The following is a 20,870-nucleotide window of genomic DNA, read 5'->3' as shown; positions in this document are numbered from 1 at the left end:
AGTATTAGGCTTGATAAGCAATCCCTGACTGAGGATGGAAGCAAGCTGAGCAGGAGCAGCCAGGGCTGGTACAAGGCCAAGCAGTGAGGGCAGAAGAAGGTTGCAGTTTGGAAGCCTGTAGTCACTCTCTGGGCTTAGAGAGAGAAAAAGAGAAAACCCATGGGGATAGTAGAAGCTCTGGGATCCTGGCCCTGAGGGAAGGTCATACTCAGAGAAGTGGTGGAGAAGCAAGCTTGAGAGAGGTGGGGTAGGAAAAGGCTCAGTGAAACAGCAGCAAAGTTTGAGACAGTGCAGACCTTGGCTGCTGATTTGAGGGTCCTGAGCTGGAACCTGGAATAATGGGCAGGCCTGGGTTCCCCTACTTGCCACTGGGGAAGTGGTGCAATCTAGGCAGTGAACTGGAAGACTTCCTGAGACAGTCTGAACAGAGAGACTCTGATACCCCGGGAAGGGAAAAACTATAGCGACCTGGCTGGAGGGCCAAGCAATAAAGAGGGAGTGTCTCATTCCTGAGTCAGGAAGAGAAGGCACTACCACTCCTGGAGCGTGAGATGGGTCTCACTGTGAAAGAGAGACAGAAAGGGGTGTCAGACCAGGCAGAGCTATTCCCCAGACAGAGCCACAAGGAGGCATCCCAGAAGTGAACAGAAGACTCCATGACGGGCCCTTTCGTTCAGTGTGGTGTAGTCTTCTTGGCTGACAAAACACAGCTCTGTGTTCCTTCTGACATGGCAGCTCATTTTAAAAAATTAATTTTGAAATGTTCTAGTCTCCGTGTGAAGTCTTTATAAGTTCTCCGCTGGTTTCATACCCTTATTTAATCAGCCCATTATACAATTTATACAGTAATTTGAAAAATCGGTTCTTCATAGACAAAGCTTGGTTCAACACCAGTAGAATGAAATAGCTGTATCCTAACTCTCTAACTTCTGCATCGGTACCTCTTTGTTCTTTCTTCACTATATGAGCTTGGATAACTAGCCTGTGCACTTCTGAGGTGTGTGTATACTTTACCATTAATGAAGCAGTAAACAAGCTGCTGCCTGCAGTCATGAAGTTCTCTATGAAACACTGGTTGGCTCTACTTTGAAGATTTTCACTTTATGTTGCCTTTAAAACATATTAACTAAAGGCCAGATTTTGCCAGCCTTACTCATGTAGAGTAGTACCTTACTCTACACTCAAAATCAACCTTGTGGAGAAAGGTACTACTCAACATACACAAGAGCAGCAAAATCTGTCCTTCAGTGTTTCATATGGTTTTTGATATAGCGTAGATTTGACATTTTTGTTTCTAGTTAGCCAGCTTGATATCTATTGCTCCAGGTTTCAGTGTGTGAAAGACTGCAACAAACCTGTCATTATATATTACTACTTCTAAAACTTAAAATTCGTCTTCTGGTATATATCAATTCTTGGACAATTAATTAATAATAAATCATATTTAAAGCTATTCTCACAAAGGGCAATCCCTTTGTCATATGTATTATACACCTATTTAGCTAATATTTTCCTCATAAATTGCTCTTCTCTGTACACCCTCCACTGTGTCAGTATTCTTCCTGTAATATGTTCCCAGAGCTCAACACAGAATTCCAGGTGCAGGAGTCAGAAAAATTTCAGGTTGTGTAAAGAACATTCAAAATATGATGGCTATTTGGCCCAGGAAATGTCAGTTTAAGATGTGCAAATAAATGGAAAAGCAATTTAAACACAAACAGTATGCTCTGAAGAATGACCACTAAAACTGAGCTTCCAATGTATAATATGGGTATTCTAGACTACAAATGCTACAGTGGCACAGCTGTAGTTACACTGCTGTTATCGCTGTAGTGTAGACACTTACTACAGCAGAAGAGGTTTTCCTGTCACTGTAGTAAAACTACCTTTCTGAGAGGCAGTGGCTAGGTTGACAAAAGATTTCTTCTTGGAAAGACTATCAGGGATGTAATGAAGGAAACGTTAAAAAAAAAAAAATCATTTCTTCATCCACACAGCCATCAGCTGTTCCTTGAAGCTGAATGACAATTTGAAATACCTGAAGATACAATTTGAGGCAAAATAGGACCAAAGCTGCAGCAAATTTGTAAGACCGAGAATACCATGGAAAGATCTTATAATGAATGAAAATGAAAACTCTATACAGATTTGCAGGACCTTTGCATCACAACTGTAACTAGGTGGGAAGAGGTTCCAGCCACCTATTTTAATTAAGACGAAATGGAACATATTATAATAGAACAAAAAGTGAAATACTGGGCAGGACACTTTATCCAATCTTGAAGATGATCATAAGAGTACAAGACAGAAAAGAAAATAAGAGTATGCTTACTGTCTCACATGAATAATAAAGAAGCTAATATATGTGAAAAGGAATCTGTATCGAAATATCAAATGTTATGGGGCAGGATTTATTAAATATTAATAATTCATGTTTAATCAACACACTGTTTTACGGCAAACTGGCACTTTGAAAAGTAACTGGAGGCTTTGCAACAATGATGCTTATATTTGTATTTATTAGACATTAGATATTATGCTACAAGTGGAAGCTCATAGTTAAGGCTACGATTTAGTCATGGGTTCTTTAGTAAAAGTCATGGACAGGTCACGGACAGCCTGTGACCTGTCCATGACTTGTACTAAATACCCCTGACTAAATCTTAGCTGGGGGCTGGGAGGGTGTGCTGCTCCAGGGAGGCACTGCTGTGGGGGGGGCAACCAAGCAGTGGCTACTCTGGCCACCCCCAGGGCCACCCATCCACCATTGCTCCCACCCATCCACAGTTGCTCAGGCGGTCCCTGGAGCCAGCCGCACCAGTCACTGCTCAGGCGGTCCCCAGGGCCAGCTGCCCGAAGCCCTCAAGCACTGGCCGGTGCAGCTGGCCCTGGGGCCACTTCAGCAGCACTGGTGTGGCTGGCTGCGGAGCCGCCCAAGCAGCTGGCTGCAGAGCCGCTCCAGCAGCAGCCAGTGTGGCTGTCCCTGGGGCCAGCTGCTTGGGTGGCCCTGGGGTCAGCCACACTGGCCACTGCAGAAGTCACGGAGGTTGTGGAAAGTCATGGAATCCGTGACTTCTGTGACCGACATGGAGCCCTATTCATTGTCAATCAAAAACACAGAGCTCGTCCCTGATTTTTCCTCTCTCAGACTGCTCATGGCACCATTCAGTTGTGATTAATCAAGACATCACCCAGTACATACATTCTTCCCTAATTCAAAGCACTACATTTAAAAATCAATAGGAAAGAGAAGAAACTATGACGGTCCACTTTGAGACCGTTGCATGAATAGGACTGTAAACTACAGATTGCTGTTTTTTAATCAATGACAATAAACATAAAGCTTAGGTTTTAAAACAAACATTCCAACAGGAAGCTCTATATCCACTTCTGACCCACGCCACTCCTTACACTTTCAACACTGATTATCTGCTGCATGTTCCAAGTTAAAATTAGATATTTTTAACAAATGGCTTATTCAGGTGGTTTCCAGACTGAAGAACTTCCACACATATCTAATGAAGTCTCAGAGAACAAAGCAGATAAACATATCTGAAAACAGTGCTTGTTAGGAGCAGGTGTAGACAAGTTCCTTTGTCCTGGTGTGCCTCTGAGCCTAAAACCTGAATGCCAATTTTTAAAATGCTTTACAACAGTTAATTTCCCTTTTTACAATAAACTAATCATTTCTGGGAACTGGATTACTGCCTGTTAACATGGTGGGAGAGTAATAATATCTCTTAATTACAGCCAGACTACTAAAAAAAGGTGTGCACAAAATCTCTCACAATTATTATGGTTTGCCTCGGGATCAGTCTATGAAGAGTACTAATTCTTAGTTCTTCATTGTTCAACACGTTACTTAAAATAGCTTCTAAACATGAAACTCCAGTACTGGGGAAAAAAAAAAATATGGTCAGCTAATGACACAGAAATACATCATTCAGCTATTGTGAACTTCATGGTACCCTGTACTGTGGGCTGTAAAATGTGCTGCCTGTTAGGAAATCAGACATTAAGTGAGACCAAAGGACTTCAGAACTTGTACTTAGAAACATCACAGTGGGAATATTCTCAGCCTCCAAGGAAAAGCTCATACTGCAAGGCTCTTGAGCACTCTTGGGTTGTAAGGTGGAATTCAAATGAGAACAAGCATTGGTCCAGGTGCACATGAACACCTCCTGACCCCACTTGATGATGTCTCACAGTTTGAGTCAGCGTATGGAAGAGTTAAAAGAGCCCCATTGGTTACGTAGGCAGTGAAAACATAAATATTGCCTGAATCCCACAACAGAGACATCAGAATATAAATTTCAAATGACAGAAAAACTCAACTATTGATCTGTTAGTAATTTACAGTGGTTAATTAACAATAAATGTTGTGACTTATGTGACCTCCGTGACAGACATTATATTTTTATTTATATATATAAAACCATTTCCACTGGTTCAAAAATTACCACCACCTTACCCTCAAACAAGCTGGTGACCCTGCTTAATTCAGTTGTACACTATCCATAGTGGTAGAAGTAAGAAAAATCAGGTTAACTGTATACATAGTTTCCCTAACAGTGTTGCAAAGAGAGTAAAAAAGGTATCATTTAACTTCCAAATGGAGAGTCACTAGAGATGGGCACAAGGGACTATATCCCTTTCATGCTGCACAGAAATGTCAACTTCGGGTACATCCTAAATCCTAGGTGACTCGAATGACAATATGACACAGAAAATAGTGTTACGAACTTCATCAAAGATACTGACAGGAATATAGATTTTTGTAAATGATCTCACAACTCAAGAGAAAACCAAACAATTAAAAAAACTTAATAGGCATTACTGGCTATGATGGCAGCCTTTCCCTATGGTTACTAGTGAAAATGCATTACTCATTAATTTCTGACAGTTCAGCCTTCACACAGCAACTGTACTGTACAGTTCTCAGAACAAGAAAAGACTCTTTTAAAGAAATGCTTTTTAAACATATGATTTTGCTCAAGACGGAGCACGAACACTGACTTATTGTTCCCTTTTAACATACAGGAAGAATGACAAAAACATGCTCTTATTTTCCAATAATCCCATACCCCTCCAAAACAAAGTTTGATTAGCTACCCACACTCGCTACCCTTCAGAATGCATCTATATTAGACAAGTTAAAATAATCTGGCGAACAAGGAATGAATCAGACATCTGTTACCTTACAATTCCTTATATCCCAGGCTTTAACTTCTGGGCTGAATCCTCCACAAATAAAAATATTAGGCTCAGAAAGGTGAAACTTCAGTGTGCTGATCCTAAATTCATTGTTGCTGCTAAATACCTGTGTCCCTAAAATACAAAGAAAAAAACAGGGTTAAAATTTGAACATGAATAATACTTTCATTAAATAGAATATTGCATTTTTATATAGCAAATAAATATTAAAATAAAATGTAGGTTGCCAAAAGTCAATACGTAAATGGTAGCATAAACATGTGGGATTGTTTTGCCTTACTGAAAAAATCTGGAATTGAATTAACTTTATTCCATTTAGGTGAAATTCATCCTATTCCTGGCCTGCGACGCCATTTGCTGGGCAGTGCCCTTGCACAGACAAGAACAGGGCAGAGTGGATATGCAGAGAGACTTCTGAGTCACTTGCACACTGTGGATGGGGGTTCGACAAAGGTCCAAGTTAGGATGGCATGCAGGAGTTACATATGCAGATCCCACGGATGGGTACTCCTGTGCAGAGGAGCTGTGCTAGTTATTCCAGCAGCTAGAGAAGGGGCTGCATTGAAACCCAGTGGCCTGCATGCATGTTGCAGGGAGTGGAATTCCATCCGACCAGCCACATACATTTCCTCTTGGATTTTGCTTGCTTGGATTTTGTGGAGGAGCGGTGAATTTTGCCCTTACAACAGAAAATAATTTGCATATTCTCATTCTAAGACAATATCTGTTCCCATGGATACGCTGTTCTCTAAATTTAATTGTGTATGATAATCTTCAAAGGATCCTGTGGCTTAATAGTAATTGGCTTGCAAACAACACTTCCAAATTATATGATTCATAAATTAATACCACAGGAAATTCAGCTACATGAATTTGTAGGTTTTATCTTCAGTTCATTGCCGTTATACTTATCAAATTCATAATGTACATTCACTGCAATACTATTCTGAAATAGCAACATATTCTAAGCTAAATGCATTTAAGTTTTCACAATTTCACATTTTATGTTCTATTGTATTACACATGGTATCTGCATTCAAGAATATATAACAACCACATACATTGAGAATATATTATATAGTGTGCACTAACATAAGAACAGCCATACTGAGTCAGAACCCATACAGGGTCCATTCAGCCCAGCATCCTGTCCTCTGACAGTGCCTGGTGTTAGATACTTCAGAAGGAATGAACACAACCGGGCAATTATCAAGCGATCCATCTACTGCTGTCCAGTCCCAGCTACTGGCAGTCAGAGGTTTAGGGACACCCAGAGCATGGGGTTGTGTCCCTGACCATCTTGGCTAATAGCCAAGCTATCCTCCATGAACCTATCTAATTCTTTTTTGAACTCAGGTATACTTTTGGCCTTCACAACATCTCCTGGCAATGAGTTCCACAGGTTGACTGTACATTATATAAAGACGTTTCATTGGGTGACGCCTGGAACTTGTGTTACATGAAGGAATAAATAACACTTCCTTATTCACTTTCTCCACACCAGTCATGATTTTATAGCTCTCTATCATATCCCCCCTTAGTCGTCTCTCTTTCTAAGCTGAACAGTCCCAGTCTTTTTACTCTCACCTCATACAGAAGCTGTTCCATACCCCTCATCATTTTTGTTGCCCTTCTCTGTACTTTTTCCTATTCTAATATATCTTTTTTGAGATGGGTGACCAGAACTTCACCCAGTATTTAAGGTGGGGGCATACCATGGATTTATATACTGACATTATGGTATTTTCCATCCTCTTATCTATCCCTTTTCTAATGATTCCTAACATTCTGGTAGCTTTTTTGACTGCCACTGCACATTGACCAGATGTTTCCATGATAACTACAATATCTCTTTCTTGAGCAGTAACAGCTAATTTAGACCCCGTCATTGTGTATGTACAGTTGGGTTTATGTTTTCCAGTGTGCATTACTTTGCACTTATCAACATTGAATTTTATCTGCCATTTTGTTGCCCAGTCACCCAGGTTTGAGAGATCCCTTTGTAACTCTTCATAGTCAACTTTGGCTTTAACTATGAGTAGTTTTGTATTGTCTGTAAACTTTGCCACTTCACTGTTTTCACACTTTACCAGATCACTGAGTAAGTCAAGGGCCCCTGTGCACCTTAAAATATGATGAGGGCACCTTAAAAATGTGCATCTCACCAGTTGTACAGCAAATCAGACTTTCAGACAAATTATCTTTAATAATGTACAATTTTTTGTTCTATAAAAATTCATGATGTGAACACTTTTTTGCTATTAGGTTGAAAGTAAAAATGTAATAAATTTTCACACTACTTTCTTCACTCTGGAGCTGATCTGGTTGGTTTTGACATAGGAATTGATCCTGACCCCCTCACTGGATTAGCCAATTTTACATGATAATTAGGTTTTACAAGAAGCAATTCTGAGTCACTTTCTCAAAAAGAGTGAGATTTCATTACGCATGCTCACTCAGAGCCAGAGCAGAAAAGCAGAAAAAAACAAAACAGTGCAAAACAAAATGTGCTGCTCCCTGCTGCAGCTGGGGGGGTTGGATGGCTGCTTATTGTTGCCTGACAGATTGTCAATTCAAAATTTGTAAGGGCTCCTGTAAACACTGACAGGGAGAGCATCCATCCTACAAAGGTTTTTTAAAAATAAAATAAAATAAAATAAAGAATGGGTGGTTAGCAGGCCAGCAGTCCTTCCTTCCAAAGTTACATGCCACCTCTAGTGGCTTTTTCTCCTGGGAAACTGCAATAGTCCCATGGACAGGAGAAGGAAAAGAAGAGATACTCATAAGTAAGGAGGACAGTAGCAGTACCAACAGGAGATTACTCTCATCTAGGCCACCATCTTAATCTAATAGCTGCTACATCCCTCAGCTTGACCTTCTGCCTCGGAAGGATCTTGATTAGTATGGGATCTTGAGTTCAGAACCTTCCAACACATGGGAAGAAAAATAGCTAGCTAACAACTCCGGTTAAATGTGCTGAATAAGAGTGGATCATTGTTGATATAACAAATACACAATGATTTAATAATCAGATATCTAAAATGTTGTCAGCTATAAAGCACAAAGCAAATTATTAGACAACAAAAAAAGGAAAATAAGAAATTTATCTCAAAGTGGTTAAAAAGTGGGAAAAGTTGAATATGAACTTTTTTGTTAAACAAGAAGAGGAAACCTGCAAAATATTCACTTTATTAAGATATTTTTAAAACAAGAAACTAAATAAACAAAAAGAGTTGGAAATTTTTATTTAATTCTGTTCCATTTTATATGCAATTTTGTGTACTTTTTGCATAAATACAATAGGCAACTTAACTTTTGTTTTTGGAACATTTCACTCTAATTTTAAGAATAGGTTTTCCATTTGTGGTCAGTTATTTTGTGACTTCTAGCAACATCTTGTTAATTATATTTTAGAAGACTATGAAAATATAAAAATAAAATATATAATATTACAATGAAGGTTTCATATCTCATACCCAAAAGGAGCAACTTCAGGGGGAAAAAAGATATATAGTTCATTTCCATTCTTCCCAAGTCCAACTTTTACTAAATAATACACTACTTATATGGAGAAAAGTTGTCTTTTGTTAAACCAAATGCAGAAGGGTTTTTTTAATCTCCTTTGTTGATCCCTAACAAAGATATTTTGTCATTTGTTTCTTAGCTGATCTGGGACACAATTTCTGGTAATGTTCCACAGAGAAAACCTACATTCTTCTTTGAGATAAGGGCAAGCTTTATTGAGACTATTTCATCTACCTATACTAAACAGTTCACAAGTACAATTATTACAGTGTTTTTATGACAAAGCAAATGCAGAGTTTGGAAGTCTCCTGCCTTTTTTAAAATAAAAGAAATATGAACTGTTATTAAGATGAAGTTTCTTAGATTTAATAAGCAGCAAAATGGCTGTTTGTAAAATTCAAAAGGATTCTGCTTTTGAATAAATGAAATGTAAAGCATTTTTGTTCAAATATACTTTGAAGTGCAACAGTGGAGGAGATGGGGGAATATTCTGGAATATAGAAGTATTTCTTCCCAACTTTTCTTGTTCAAAATTGAGAGCATTAAAAATGAACTACCAATTTTCCTGCAAGAAATGAAATGTCTACACAGTAAGTAAAAGTAGGCTTTTGCAATAAGGAAATTGTTTTCTCATGTTATATATTGTCACATTGAGACCATGCAATGAATGTGTGTATAAAACTGCCTAGTGAAAGCTTAAAATATCTGTAGTACGTATTTCTGATTTTCCTAATTGCTTATACTCATTGGGGACTGGAAGGCTCAGTGTACTGGTAAAATGATACAAATGCTTCTAGGTCTCTAATTCAAATCCAAAAAAGAATAGCAGTGACTGAAAGCGAAAGGAGCCTGATGGTTCTTTGACAAGCTATGTGAAATATGTTCATAGAAAGGCAGTGGTGTAGTCCTAAACTGCACTGTCCTCCTGCCAGCCCTAGCCCTGCCTCCACGCTGTTCTAACTCTACACTGCTTCGTATTCACATTAAAAAACAAACACTCCATCACAACTGGTACCCTTCTAGTAGTCTCAGTGGAGGCGCCAACAATGGAATAAACCAAGGAAACTGAACTGGCTTCTCTTCCCATGGGGATCTTCCATGTCCAGGCTGAAGCACGTTAGAAGAATAGTAAGGGGAAAGCTTGCACCACTAATATTTGCAGAAAAAGGATTTTAGTCTCCAAAACTGTTAAATATTTAACTATTGCTAAAACCAAAAAGTTTTAAAAAGTACTTCTGGGAAAAATATTGGTTGATTCTATGAGAATGCAATAATGAGAATCTGAATTATAATAAACAATAATGTCCAGAATTTTCAATGAGCTCAGCTCCCGTTTTGACAACAAAATAAATGGTCTCTCATCTAATCTTATGCTTCACTACAAGCTGAGGTAGATAGGCTTTCCTCTTAAATTACTGGAATGGAACTGACTCAATTCACATCCTCTTAGACTGCCAAGATCCTCCCTCATGTCTGTAGATCTCTCAGTCTCGACTGCCATCTGACTTTTTTTTCCTGTGTCAAGACAGTACCCTCCCCCCCTTCCCTGTAGGAAATGAAATCCAATTATTATATTGCTCAATAGTTTATGGGCCCAGGTTTATAGATTCATAGATTATAAGGCCAGAAAGGATCCCTGTGATCACCTAGTCTGACCTGCTGTATAGCACAAGCTATAGGACTTCCCTGAATTGATTTAGGGATCCTGGATGAAGGGAAAGCAGTGGATGTATTGTTTCTTGACTTTAGCAAAGCTTTTGACACGGTCTCCCACAGTATTCTTGTCAGCAAGTTAAAGAAGTATGGGCTGGATGAATGCACTATAAGGTGGGTAGAAAGGTGGCTAGATTGTCGGGCTCAACGGGTAGTGATCAATGGCTCCATGTCTAGATGGCAGCTGGTATCAAGTGGAGTGCCCCAAGGGTCGGTCCTGGGGCCGGTTTTGTTCAATATCCTCATAAATGATCTGGAGGATGGCATGGATTGCACTCTCAGCAAATTTGCGGATGATACTAAACTAGGAGGAGTGGTAGATACGGTGGCAGGTAGGGATAGGATACAGAGGGACCTAGACAAATTGGAGGATTGGGCCAAAAGAAATCTGATGAGGTTCAACAAGGATAAGTGCAGGATCCTGCACTTAGGACGGAAGAATCCAATGCACCGCTACAGACTAGGGACCGAATGGCTAGGCAGCAGTTCTGCGGAAAAGGACCTAGTGGTGACAGTGGACGAGAAGCTGGATATGAGTCAACAGTGTGCCCTTGTTGCCAAGAAGGCCAATGGCATTTTGGGATGTATAAGTAGGGGCATAGCCAGCAGATCGAGGGATATGACCGTTCCCCTCTATTCGACATTGGTGAGGCCTCATTTGGAGTACTGTGTCCAGTTTTGGGCCCCACACTACAAGAGGGATGTGGAAAAATTGGAGAGAGTCCAGCGAAGAGCAACAAAAATGATTAGGGGTCTGGAACACATGACTTATGAGGAGAGGCTGAGGGAACTGGGATTGTTTAGTCTGCAGAAGAGAAGAATGAGGGGGGATTTGATAGCTGCTTTCAACTACCTGAGAGGTGGTTCCAAAGAGGATGGTTCTAGACTATTCTCAGTGGTAGAAGATGACAGAACAAGGAGTAATGGTCTCAAGTTGCAGTGGGGGAGGTTTAGGTTGGATATTAGGAAAAACTTTTTCACTAGGAGGGTGGTGAAACACTGGAATGCGTTACCTAGGGAGCTGGTGGAATCTCCTTCCTTCGAGGTTTTTAAGGTCAGGCTTGACAAAGCCCTGGCTGGGATGATTTAATTGGGGATTGGTCCTGCTTTGAGCAGGGGGTTGGACTAGATGACCTCCTGAGGTCCCTTCCAACCCTGATATTCTATGATTCTATGCATTCAATCCCAATGGATTGTAATCCCTAGCCTCATGGCTACGTCTCCCTTGGAGGAAAGGGTGGTGAAATTCTCTGATTCCCTTGATTAATTTAACATGCAATCTTAGAAATCAAAATATGCAATTAATACAGACACTTATGGTCATATATCAACACAGCCTGACATCTCTCTCTTAAAATGTGTTAGATTTCTGTTTAGTCAAATATTTGCCATCTGGGAGTTAAGGAATTTATTGTCCTCCAAAAAATTATTTTTAAAGTATTTTAGATTTTCATATCCAGCTATTAAAGTGATAAATTCTCCTCCAAGCTTCCAGTACCCAAGTCCCAGACCTCCTGAAGTCTGAGGAATGGTCAGGACACATCAATCTGAGAAGCTCAGGTTCTTCAATTAATACTTTCAAATTCACCTTTTTTTTCCTCTCATTCGCACTACACGGTTTGTTCCAGCTATGAAGTGAAATCCAATCAAATCTCTCTCTTTGAAAGGCCAGCAAGCAATACTTTGGAGAGGACAACTTTATTATACATATTTCACTCCACTGTCAGGGAACAGAACAGCAGAAGAGGATGGAACTAGGAAAATAAAAAGACGGCGGGTGAAGGAAGAGGAAAAACACCATTGTTCAGAAGGGGAGACAAGTGTGATAATGGGTTATTACACCCCTGACCCCCCCAAAAGTTAGTTTATCAATGGGCTGCTAGGGATGAGTAACCCAGATTGCATATAATATGAATATGCCTGAATTCAACCCAACGCTGGATCAAAGCCAAATATGAACCTTTCTAACATTTACATGAGTATCTCCATGTCTCAGTTTCCAAGGTAACTGAACCACTGACCCCTTCGTGGCCTTTTTGAGGGCACCCCACTTAAGTTTCAGGCCTCTAGCCATCACCTTTCTCATGGCAGAGTCCCATGACCTTCTCCCTCCAGACTGGGAATTTAGGTTGCAATTTCTTCCGCAATTCACTTTGATCACTTCAGCAGGTCTGACTTTAGTTCAGCACCTACAGAAGGATTGCCAGATTTTTCAAAAACCACAAGCTGAAATGGGTTTCAAAAGCAGCCCCAAACTCTGAAAACAAGCACCCAGCCAGCAGTGAGTGCTGAGGACATAATTTCACACCCCCACAGCTAACATCCCCTCCCACACTCCTCATCACCACACTCCCCACATAAGAACAGCCATACTGGATCAGACCAAAGGTCCATCTTGTCCAGTATTCTGTCTTCCGACAGTGGCCAATGCTAGGTGCCCCAGAGGGAATGAACAGCTAATCATCAAGGGATCCATTCCCTGTCATTCATTCCCAGCTTCTGGCAAACAGAGGCTAGGGACACGATCCCTGATCATCCTGGCTAATAGCCATTGATGGACCTATCCTCCATGAATTTATCTAGTTCTTTTTTGAACCCTGTTATAGTTTTTCCTTTCACAACATCCTCTAGCAAAGAGTTCCACACATTGACTGTGCGTTGTGTGAACAAATGCTTCCTTTTGTTTGTTTTAAACCTGCTGCCTATTAATTTCATTTGGTGACCCCTAGTTCTCGTGTTATGAGAAGGAGTAAACAACACTTCCTTATTTACTTTCTCCACACCAGTCATGATTTTATAGACTTCTATCATATCCTCCCCCCCCCCCCCCCCGCCCGGGTCGTCTCTTTTCCAAGCTGAAAAGTCCCAGTCTTATTAATCTCTCCTCATACGGAAGCCGTCCCATACCCCTAATAATGTTTGTTGCCCTTTTCTGAACCTTTTCCAATTCCAATTTTTTTTTTGAGATGGGGTTCCACACCTGCACGCAGTATTCAAGACCCTCAGCAGATCAGAAGTGACTACAGGGCTCTGGGAGTATGGGTGAAGGAGTTCAGAGTGCAAGTGGTGTTCTCTTCAATCCTTCCGGTCAAGGGTAGGGGCCTTGGCAGAGACGGATGCATCCTGGAGGTGAATGCCTGGCTGCGAGGATGCTGTCACCAGGAGGGCTTTGGCTTCCTTGACCAAGGGATGCCTTTCCAGGAAGAAGGACTGCTAAGCAGAGATGGGGTCCACCTATTGGGGAAGGAGAAGAGCATATCTGGATACAGATTGGCTAACCTAGTGAGGAGAGCTTTAAACTAGGCTCAAAGGGGGCAGGTGACCAAAGCCCACAGGTAAGTCAAGAACATGGAGACCTGGGAGAAGGTTTGGAATTTGGGGGGAGCATGGGCTACTATAGCAGGGATAAAGGAAAGACAAGGCAGAACTGGGGGGGAATCAAATCAGTATCTTAGATGTCTGTATACTAATGCAGAAAGTATGGGGAATAAGCAGGAAGAACTTGCAATGCTAGTAAATAAACACAAGTATGACCTAACTGGCTTCACACAGACCTGGTGGGATAATATGCATGACTGGAATGTTGGTATAGAAGGGTACAGCTTGCTCAGGAAGGACAAGCAGGGGAAAAAGGGAGGAGGTGTTGCCTTATATATTAAAAATGTATACACTTAGACTGAGATTGAGATGGAAATAGGAGACAGACTTGTTGAAAGTCTCTGGGTAAGAATAAAAAGGGTAAAAAACAAGGGTAATGTCATGGTAGAGGTCTACTACAGACCACCTAACCAGGAAGAAGAGGTGGATGAAGCTTTTTTTAAACAGCTAACAAAATCATCCAAAGCACAGGACTTGGTGGTGATTGGGGACTTCAACTACCCAGACATCTTTTGTGAAAATAACACAGCAGGGCACAGATTATTCAACAAGTTCTGGGAATGTATTGGAGACAATTTTTTATTTCAGAAAGTGGAGACAGCTACCAGGGGAGAGGCTGTTCTAGATTTGATTTTGACATACAGGGAGGAACTGGTTGAGAATTTGAAAGTGGAAGGCAGCTTGGGTGAAAGTGGTCATGAAATGACAGAGTTCATGATTCTAAGGAATGATAGGAGGGAGAACAGCAAAATAAAGACAATGGATTTCAAGAAGGCAGACTTTAGCAAACTCAGGGAGCTGGTAGGTAAGATCCCATGGGAAGCAAGTCTAAGGGGAGAAACAATAGAAGACAGTTGGCAGTTTTTCAAAGAGACATTAACAAGGGCACAAGAAGAAACTATCCCACTGCGTTGGAAAGACAGGAAGTATGGCAAGAGACCACCCTGGCTTAACCAGGAGATCTTCAATGATCTAAAAATCAAAAAAGAGTCCTACACAAAGTGGAAACTAGGTCAAATTACAAAGGATGAATATAAACAAATAACACAAGTATGCAGGGACAAAATTAGAAAGGGCAAGGCACAAAATGAGATCAAACTAGCTAAAGACATAAAGGGTAACAAGAAAACATTCTACAAATACATTAGAACCAATAGGTAGATCAAGGACAGGGTAGGCCCGTTATTCAATGAGAGGGGGAAAATAACAACAAAAAATGTGGAAATTGCATAGGTGCTTAATGACTTCTTTGTTTCAGTTTTCACCGAGAAGGTTGATCGTGACTGAACGTCTAACGTAGTGAATACCAGTGAAAATCAGGTAGGATCAGAAAAGGCTAAAATAGGGAAAGAACAAGTTAAAAATTACTTGGACAAATTAGATGCCTTCAAGTCACCAGGGCCTGATGGAATGCATCCTAGAATACTCAAGGAGCTGACTGAGGAGATATCTGAGCCATTCGCGGTTATCTTTGAGAAGTCATGGAAGATGGGAGAGATTCCAGAAGACTGGAAAAGGGCAAATATAGTGTCCATCTATAAAAAGGGAAATAAGGACAACCCAGGGAATTACAGACCAGTCAGCTTAACTTCTGTACCCAGAAAGATAATGGAGCAAATAACTAAGCCATCAATTTGCAAACATCTAGAAGATAATAAGGTGATAAGTAACAGTCAGCATGGATTTGTCAAAAACAAATTGTTTCAAATCAACCTGAGAGCTTTCTTTGACAGGGTAACAAGACTTGTGGATGGGGGGAAGTGGTAGATGTGGTATATCTTGACTTTAGTAAAGCTTTTGATACTGTCTTGCATTACCTTCTCATAAATAAATTAGGGAAATGCAACCTAGATGGAGCTACTATAAGGTGGGTGCAAAACTGGTTGGAAAAGCATTCCCAGAGAGTAGTTATCAGTGGTTCACAGTCATGCTGGAAGGGCATAACGAGAGTGGTCCTTCTTGTAGGGATCAGTTCTGCGTCCTGTTCTGTTTAATATCTTCATCAATGATTTAGATAATATCATACAGAGTACACTTATAAAGTCTGTGGATGATAACAAGCTGGGAGGGGTTGCAAGTGCTTTGGAGGATAGGATTAAAATTCAAAACGATCTGGACAAACTGGATAAATGGTCCGAAGTAAATAGCATGAAATTCAATAAGGACAAATGCAAAGTACTCCACTTAGGAAGGAACAGTCAGTTGCACACATACAAAATGGTAAATGACTGCCTAGGAAGGGATCTGAGGGTCATAGTGGACCACAAGCTAAATAGGAGTCAACAGGGTAACGCTGTTGCAAATAAAGCAAACATCATTCTGGGATGTATTAGCAGGAGTGTTGTAAGCAAGACACGAGAAGTAATTCTTCCGCTCTACTACACTCTGATTAGGCCTCTACTGGAGTACTGTGTCCAGGTCTGGGTGCCACATTTCAGGAAGGATGTGGACAAACTGGAGAAAGTCCAGAGAAGAGCAACAAAAATGATTAAAGGTCTAGAAAACATGACCTATGAGGGAAGATTGAAAAAATTGGGTTTGTTTAGTCTGGAAAAGAGAAGACTGAGAGGGGACATGATAACAGTTTTCAAGTATGTAAAATGTTATTACAAGGAGGAGGGAGAAAAATTGTTTTTCTTAACCTCTGAGGATAGGACAAAAGCAATAGGCTTAAATTGCAGCAAGGGAGGTTTAGGTTGTACATTAGGAAAAACTTCCTAACTGTCAGGGTGGTTAAGCACTGGAGTAAATTGCCTATAAAATCATTCCACTATCAATCACTAATAAAATCAATCACTATAAAAATCATTCCAGCACCTCTGCACCCATCAATCCACATCATGACCCTGGAAGGTTTCAAAGTATTTCAGGTCCTCTCACGGGGCCTGTCCCTCTGGGTCACAGTCTCATGTCAGATGTTCCATCAGGTGAGAGTGACCTCCTTCCCTATACACGGGTGGTCACTTTATACCGTTTTCAGTTCTTTCTTTGTCAGGCCTATTGACCCAGGTCAAACTAATACATGCAATTTCCTCCAGGGGATAAGGCTTCTCCAGATTTGTAACCTGCCTAGGGATTTGCATTAATTACCTTCCCCACCCCCAGTGATTTTAAATTCTGCAGAAAACCCTGTAACTCCTTTGTGGAGCCAGAATACAATGTCTAGCGCATAAAGATACATATAAAATGTATAAAGTTGATACAATAGTCTCCGAATACTTCATGTGTCCATAATATCTGACACACTCCTTCCATATCCACTCGAATTAGTTACTACAATCGCAGGGTCAAGCAGCTGGAGCACGTTGCTACCTCTGAGTTCCCAAGAGTGTTTAAAATTTGTAATTTGCTAAGGCTGGTAAGCCATTCAACCTTCTCAAATAAAGTTAAGAAGAGAGGCAATAGAAGGCAGAGGTGATGAGTAGGCCAATGGCAAGCTGAGACTATTACTTATTATTGAAAACTTGCTCATTTTCATATTACCTCATCCTGCCACTCCCTGTCCATATTAATCTGTTTCCTCCACGGGCTGCATCTTATTATAATCCTAGACTGTAAAATCTCTAGGACAGGGACTGCCCCATTCTCCCATATGTTGCAGCCCATTTATGCTGTTCTGGAATAATGGGGTCATAAAAGGAGTGTAACTGGCCCTTGCAAAATACTTCTATTTTGCAGTGTACAGTTGGCTTCTTCCTACTTCTGGTGTAGGGACTGGGCCAGGAAAGGGAGGGTGCCTGCCAGTGTAACAGTATGCCTCCAATTATGGTGGGATTTCAAAAGTATTCTGTATTCATAAGAACATAAGAATGGCCATATTGGGTCAGACCAATGGTCCATCAAGTCCAGGATCCTGTCTTCTGAGAGCAGCCAATGCCAAGTGCTTCAGAGGAAATTAACAGAATAGGTAATCATCAAGTGATCCACCCCGTCGCCCATTCCCAGCTTCTGGCAAACAGAGGTTAGGGGCACTTCAGAGCATGGTTTTACATCCCTGCCCCTCCTGGCTAATAGCCATGGATGGACCTATCCTCCATGAACTTATCTAGTTCTTTTTTGAACCCTGTTATAGTCTTGGCCTTCACAACATCCTCTGGTAAAGAGTTCCACAGGTTGACTGTGCGTTGTGTGAAGAAATACTTCCTTATGTTTGTTTTAAACCTACTACCTATTAATTTCATTTGGTGACCTCTAGTTCTTGTGTTATGAGAATGAGTAAAACAACATTTTCTTATTTACTTTCCACCAGTCATGATTTTATAGACCTCTATCATATCCCTCCTTAGTGGTCTCTTTTCCAAACTGAAAAGTCCAAGTCTTATTAGTCTCTCCTCATATGGCAGCCATTCCATACACCTAATCATTTTTGTTGCCCTTTTCTGTACCTTTTCCAATTCCAATATCTCTTTGTTGAGATGGGGCAACCAGATCTGCATGCAGTACTCAAGATGTGGGCATACCATGGATTTATATAGAGGCTATATGATATTTTCTGTATTATTATCTATCCCTTTCCTAATTATTCCCAACATTCTGTTAGCTTTTTGGACTGCCGCTGCACATTGAGTGGATGTTTTCAGAGAACTCTCTTACATTCATGCTCCCACTGAGATCAATGGTAAAACTCTCATTGCCTTTAGTGGGAGCAGAATTAGCCTGAGGCTCAGCATATTTGAAAAACTCACTTCTGGTGAGTTATTTCAAATGGCCATACTACATTGCTGAAGAATAGTTTAACATTTTTGGAAATACTTCTTAGGTAATGTGTCTTAGATTCTGTACATCTTTAAAATCCTGCCAAATGTGGACAAAGGCTTATCGTCCAGCTATCCATTTGGATTTAAATTATTAAAACTTTTTAACCTTTAAAATGAACCTAAAACTTTGAATATTGGATATGTTTTATAGTTTTTCCAGCTGAGGAGCTGGACACCCTTTAGAATAAATCCATGGTTTTCATCCTTTTTTTTCCACAAAGCACTTTACATACTTTGTATACAAAACCAATGAAAGGCAGTCACATCTCAAGTGGAGGGTGACAGATAAACAGTACTCAGCATGTTACTACTCAACAATGGCTGGGAGGAAAAAAAATTTGTCAAGGACTCCTAGACAAAACCCTACTACTGAAAATCTTGTGGCTTCATTCTCAAAGGTGCGGAGTACCTTTTCAAAAATCACACCGCTGTTTCTTGAGGTATCATCTGAAAGATTCCTACACAGTAAACTGCACACTATTCTGTCTTCATAAGAAGATGGAGAGCTATATCAAGCCTGCTGGGATCATCACCTGTGACTTCTAAAACTGACACGCTTACAAATAAAAAATAAATAATAATAAACTATGTCAGCAGGACCACCAAGACAAGAAATCAATACTAGGTCCCACACTTGGCAGTGCAAAGTATTACTACTGAGGGACTCTACACGGCTTTATAAAATAAAACAAGCAAAAAAAATCCATCAAATTTAAAAAACTACTTTAAGTAATCTATATTTTCCTTTAAAGCTAGATGTAATCTTAGTAGCACAAAACACGGTATTAAGTGACCCAATGTACTTATGAGGGAGGTGCATATTAAATTAATGAGCTGTAATGTAATTGCTATGTTAGACAATTTGAAGTGCACTTAGTAAATTCTCCCGAAGATCCTGGAGCAATGTCTCTGCCATAATATGAAGGACTGAATGGTATCCATGGCATGTAAATAATGTTATCTTTGCTAGAATTCTACATATGTGATTGCAGTATTCCTTTCATGACTTGTACTAATATATATATATATATATATATATATATATATATATATATATATATATATATATATATATATATATATATATAGCTGTGTATAAACACACAGATATAGAAATGTAAAGAAAAACAGACATGACTAAAGTTTGCTGAGCATATGAATTACATTAAAAATAATGGCCAGTAGTTTAAAAAGTGTATGAGGAGTAAATAATAAGTGATATATAGGAACAGGCATATACTTCCTGCAAAGTTGTTTTAAAACTTTACTGCTAACTTTCTGGAAACATAACCTTTGATGCAGTCATAGAATATGTGGCTATATCTATGTAAATTATGGATGAACTCAACTGTTAAGGGGAGGAAAGAAAAATAGATAGCAGCAAGGAATGATTGAATAACCAGAACATTTTCTCTAACTGATTCATAGAATATGTAAAGGTTTCACAAATGTGATATTATTAGTATAGCAAACAGAAGAGCTGCATTTTTATAATGAAAAATTATACCTAAAATAGGGCAGTGAAAAACAGCAATAAAGAACCTTTGAGTTTTTGTAGATTTTGTATCTATTTTGCGTTCCTCCCCTTAACAGTTGAGTTCATCCATAATTTACATATATATAGCCACATATTCTATGACTGCATCAAAGGTTATGTTTCCAGAAAGTTAGCAGTAAGGTTTTAAAACAACTTTGCAGGAAGTATATGCCTGTCCCAGAAGTGCCTTTTTTTGTATATAACCATTTTTGTAGGTTTTGTATATCATTGAAAAATCTGGAAAGGTGACAAAAGTACATTTAAGAAACACTGACAAAGAGTAATAGAGCAGTTCAGCTGTATTTTTGATCTAATATTAAAGATCTAAAATTTACAGCACAGTATTAGTCTCGCATCCTGCAATAGCTTAAGTACATGGATAATTTTACTCACACAAATATACCCATAGAAGTCAATGGGACTACTCAAATAAATTGCCATTTAAGGGCTTGTGGGACCAAGCCCTTACTTTACAGCATATGAAAGACAATTTTAAAGAAAGCCATACTAAAAGTCCGAGACTATCATTTTGACATCAGACTAATGGACAACTTTTAGACAGACTGAGTTAAAAAAAAAAATTGAAGCAAATGCTCTATTTTGAAACTCACTAAAGCAGGACTGATCTCTGCACTGACTTTCCTTGCATCTCATCAATTGAGCCTCCCTCCCCACCCCATGGTCTCTATCCTATAACCATTACACATGCAAAACTTCCATTGAATATAGAGGGAGTTTTGCTTGCA

At 39.8% G+C, this 20,870-nt stretch overlaps 1 protein-coding gene across 2 annotated transcripts in view; it reads right to left on the bottom strand.

Moving 5' to 3' along the window:
- The window catches only part of WDR25 (WD repeat domain 25), a 120,635-nt gene that overhangs the window by 17,544 nt on the left and 82,221 nt on the right, over positions 1-20,870 (bottom strand). For both annotated transcript variants that reach the window (XM_074957171.1, XM_074957170.1), the window contains exon 4: positions 5,198-5,328. In XM_074957171.1, the coding sequence (XP_074813272.1) occupies positions 5,198-5,328 (131 nt within the window). The remainder of the gene's footprint in view (positions 1-5,197; positions 5,329-20,870) is intronic.

Source organism: Natator depressus, chromosome 6 (genome assembly GCF_965152275.1).
Source record: "Natator depressus isolate rNatDep1 chromosome 6, rNatDep2.hap1, whole genome shotgun sequence".
In the NCBI taxonomy this organism is placed as follows: Eukaryota; Metazoa; Chordata; order Testudines; family Cheloniidae; genus Natator; species Natator depressus.
The sequence above is the reverse complement of the archived record's forward strand: the minus strand, read 5'-3'. Positions and strand labels throughout refer to the sequence as shown.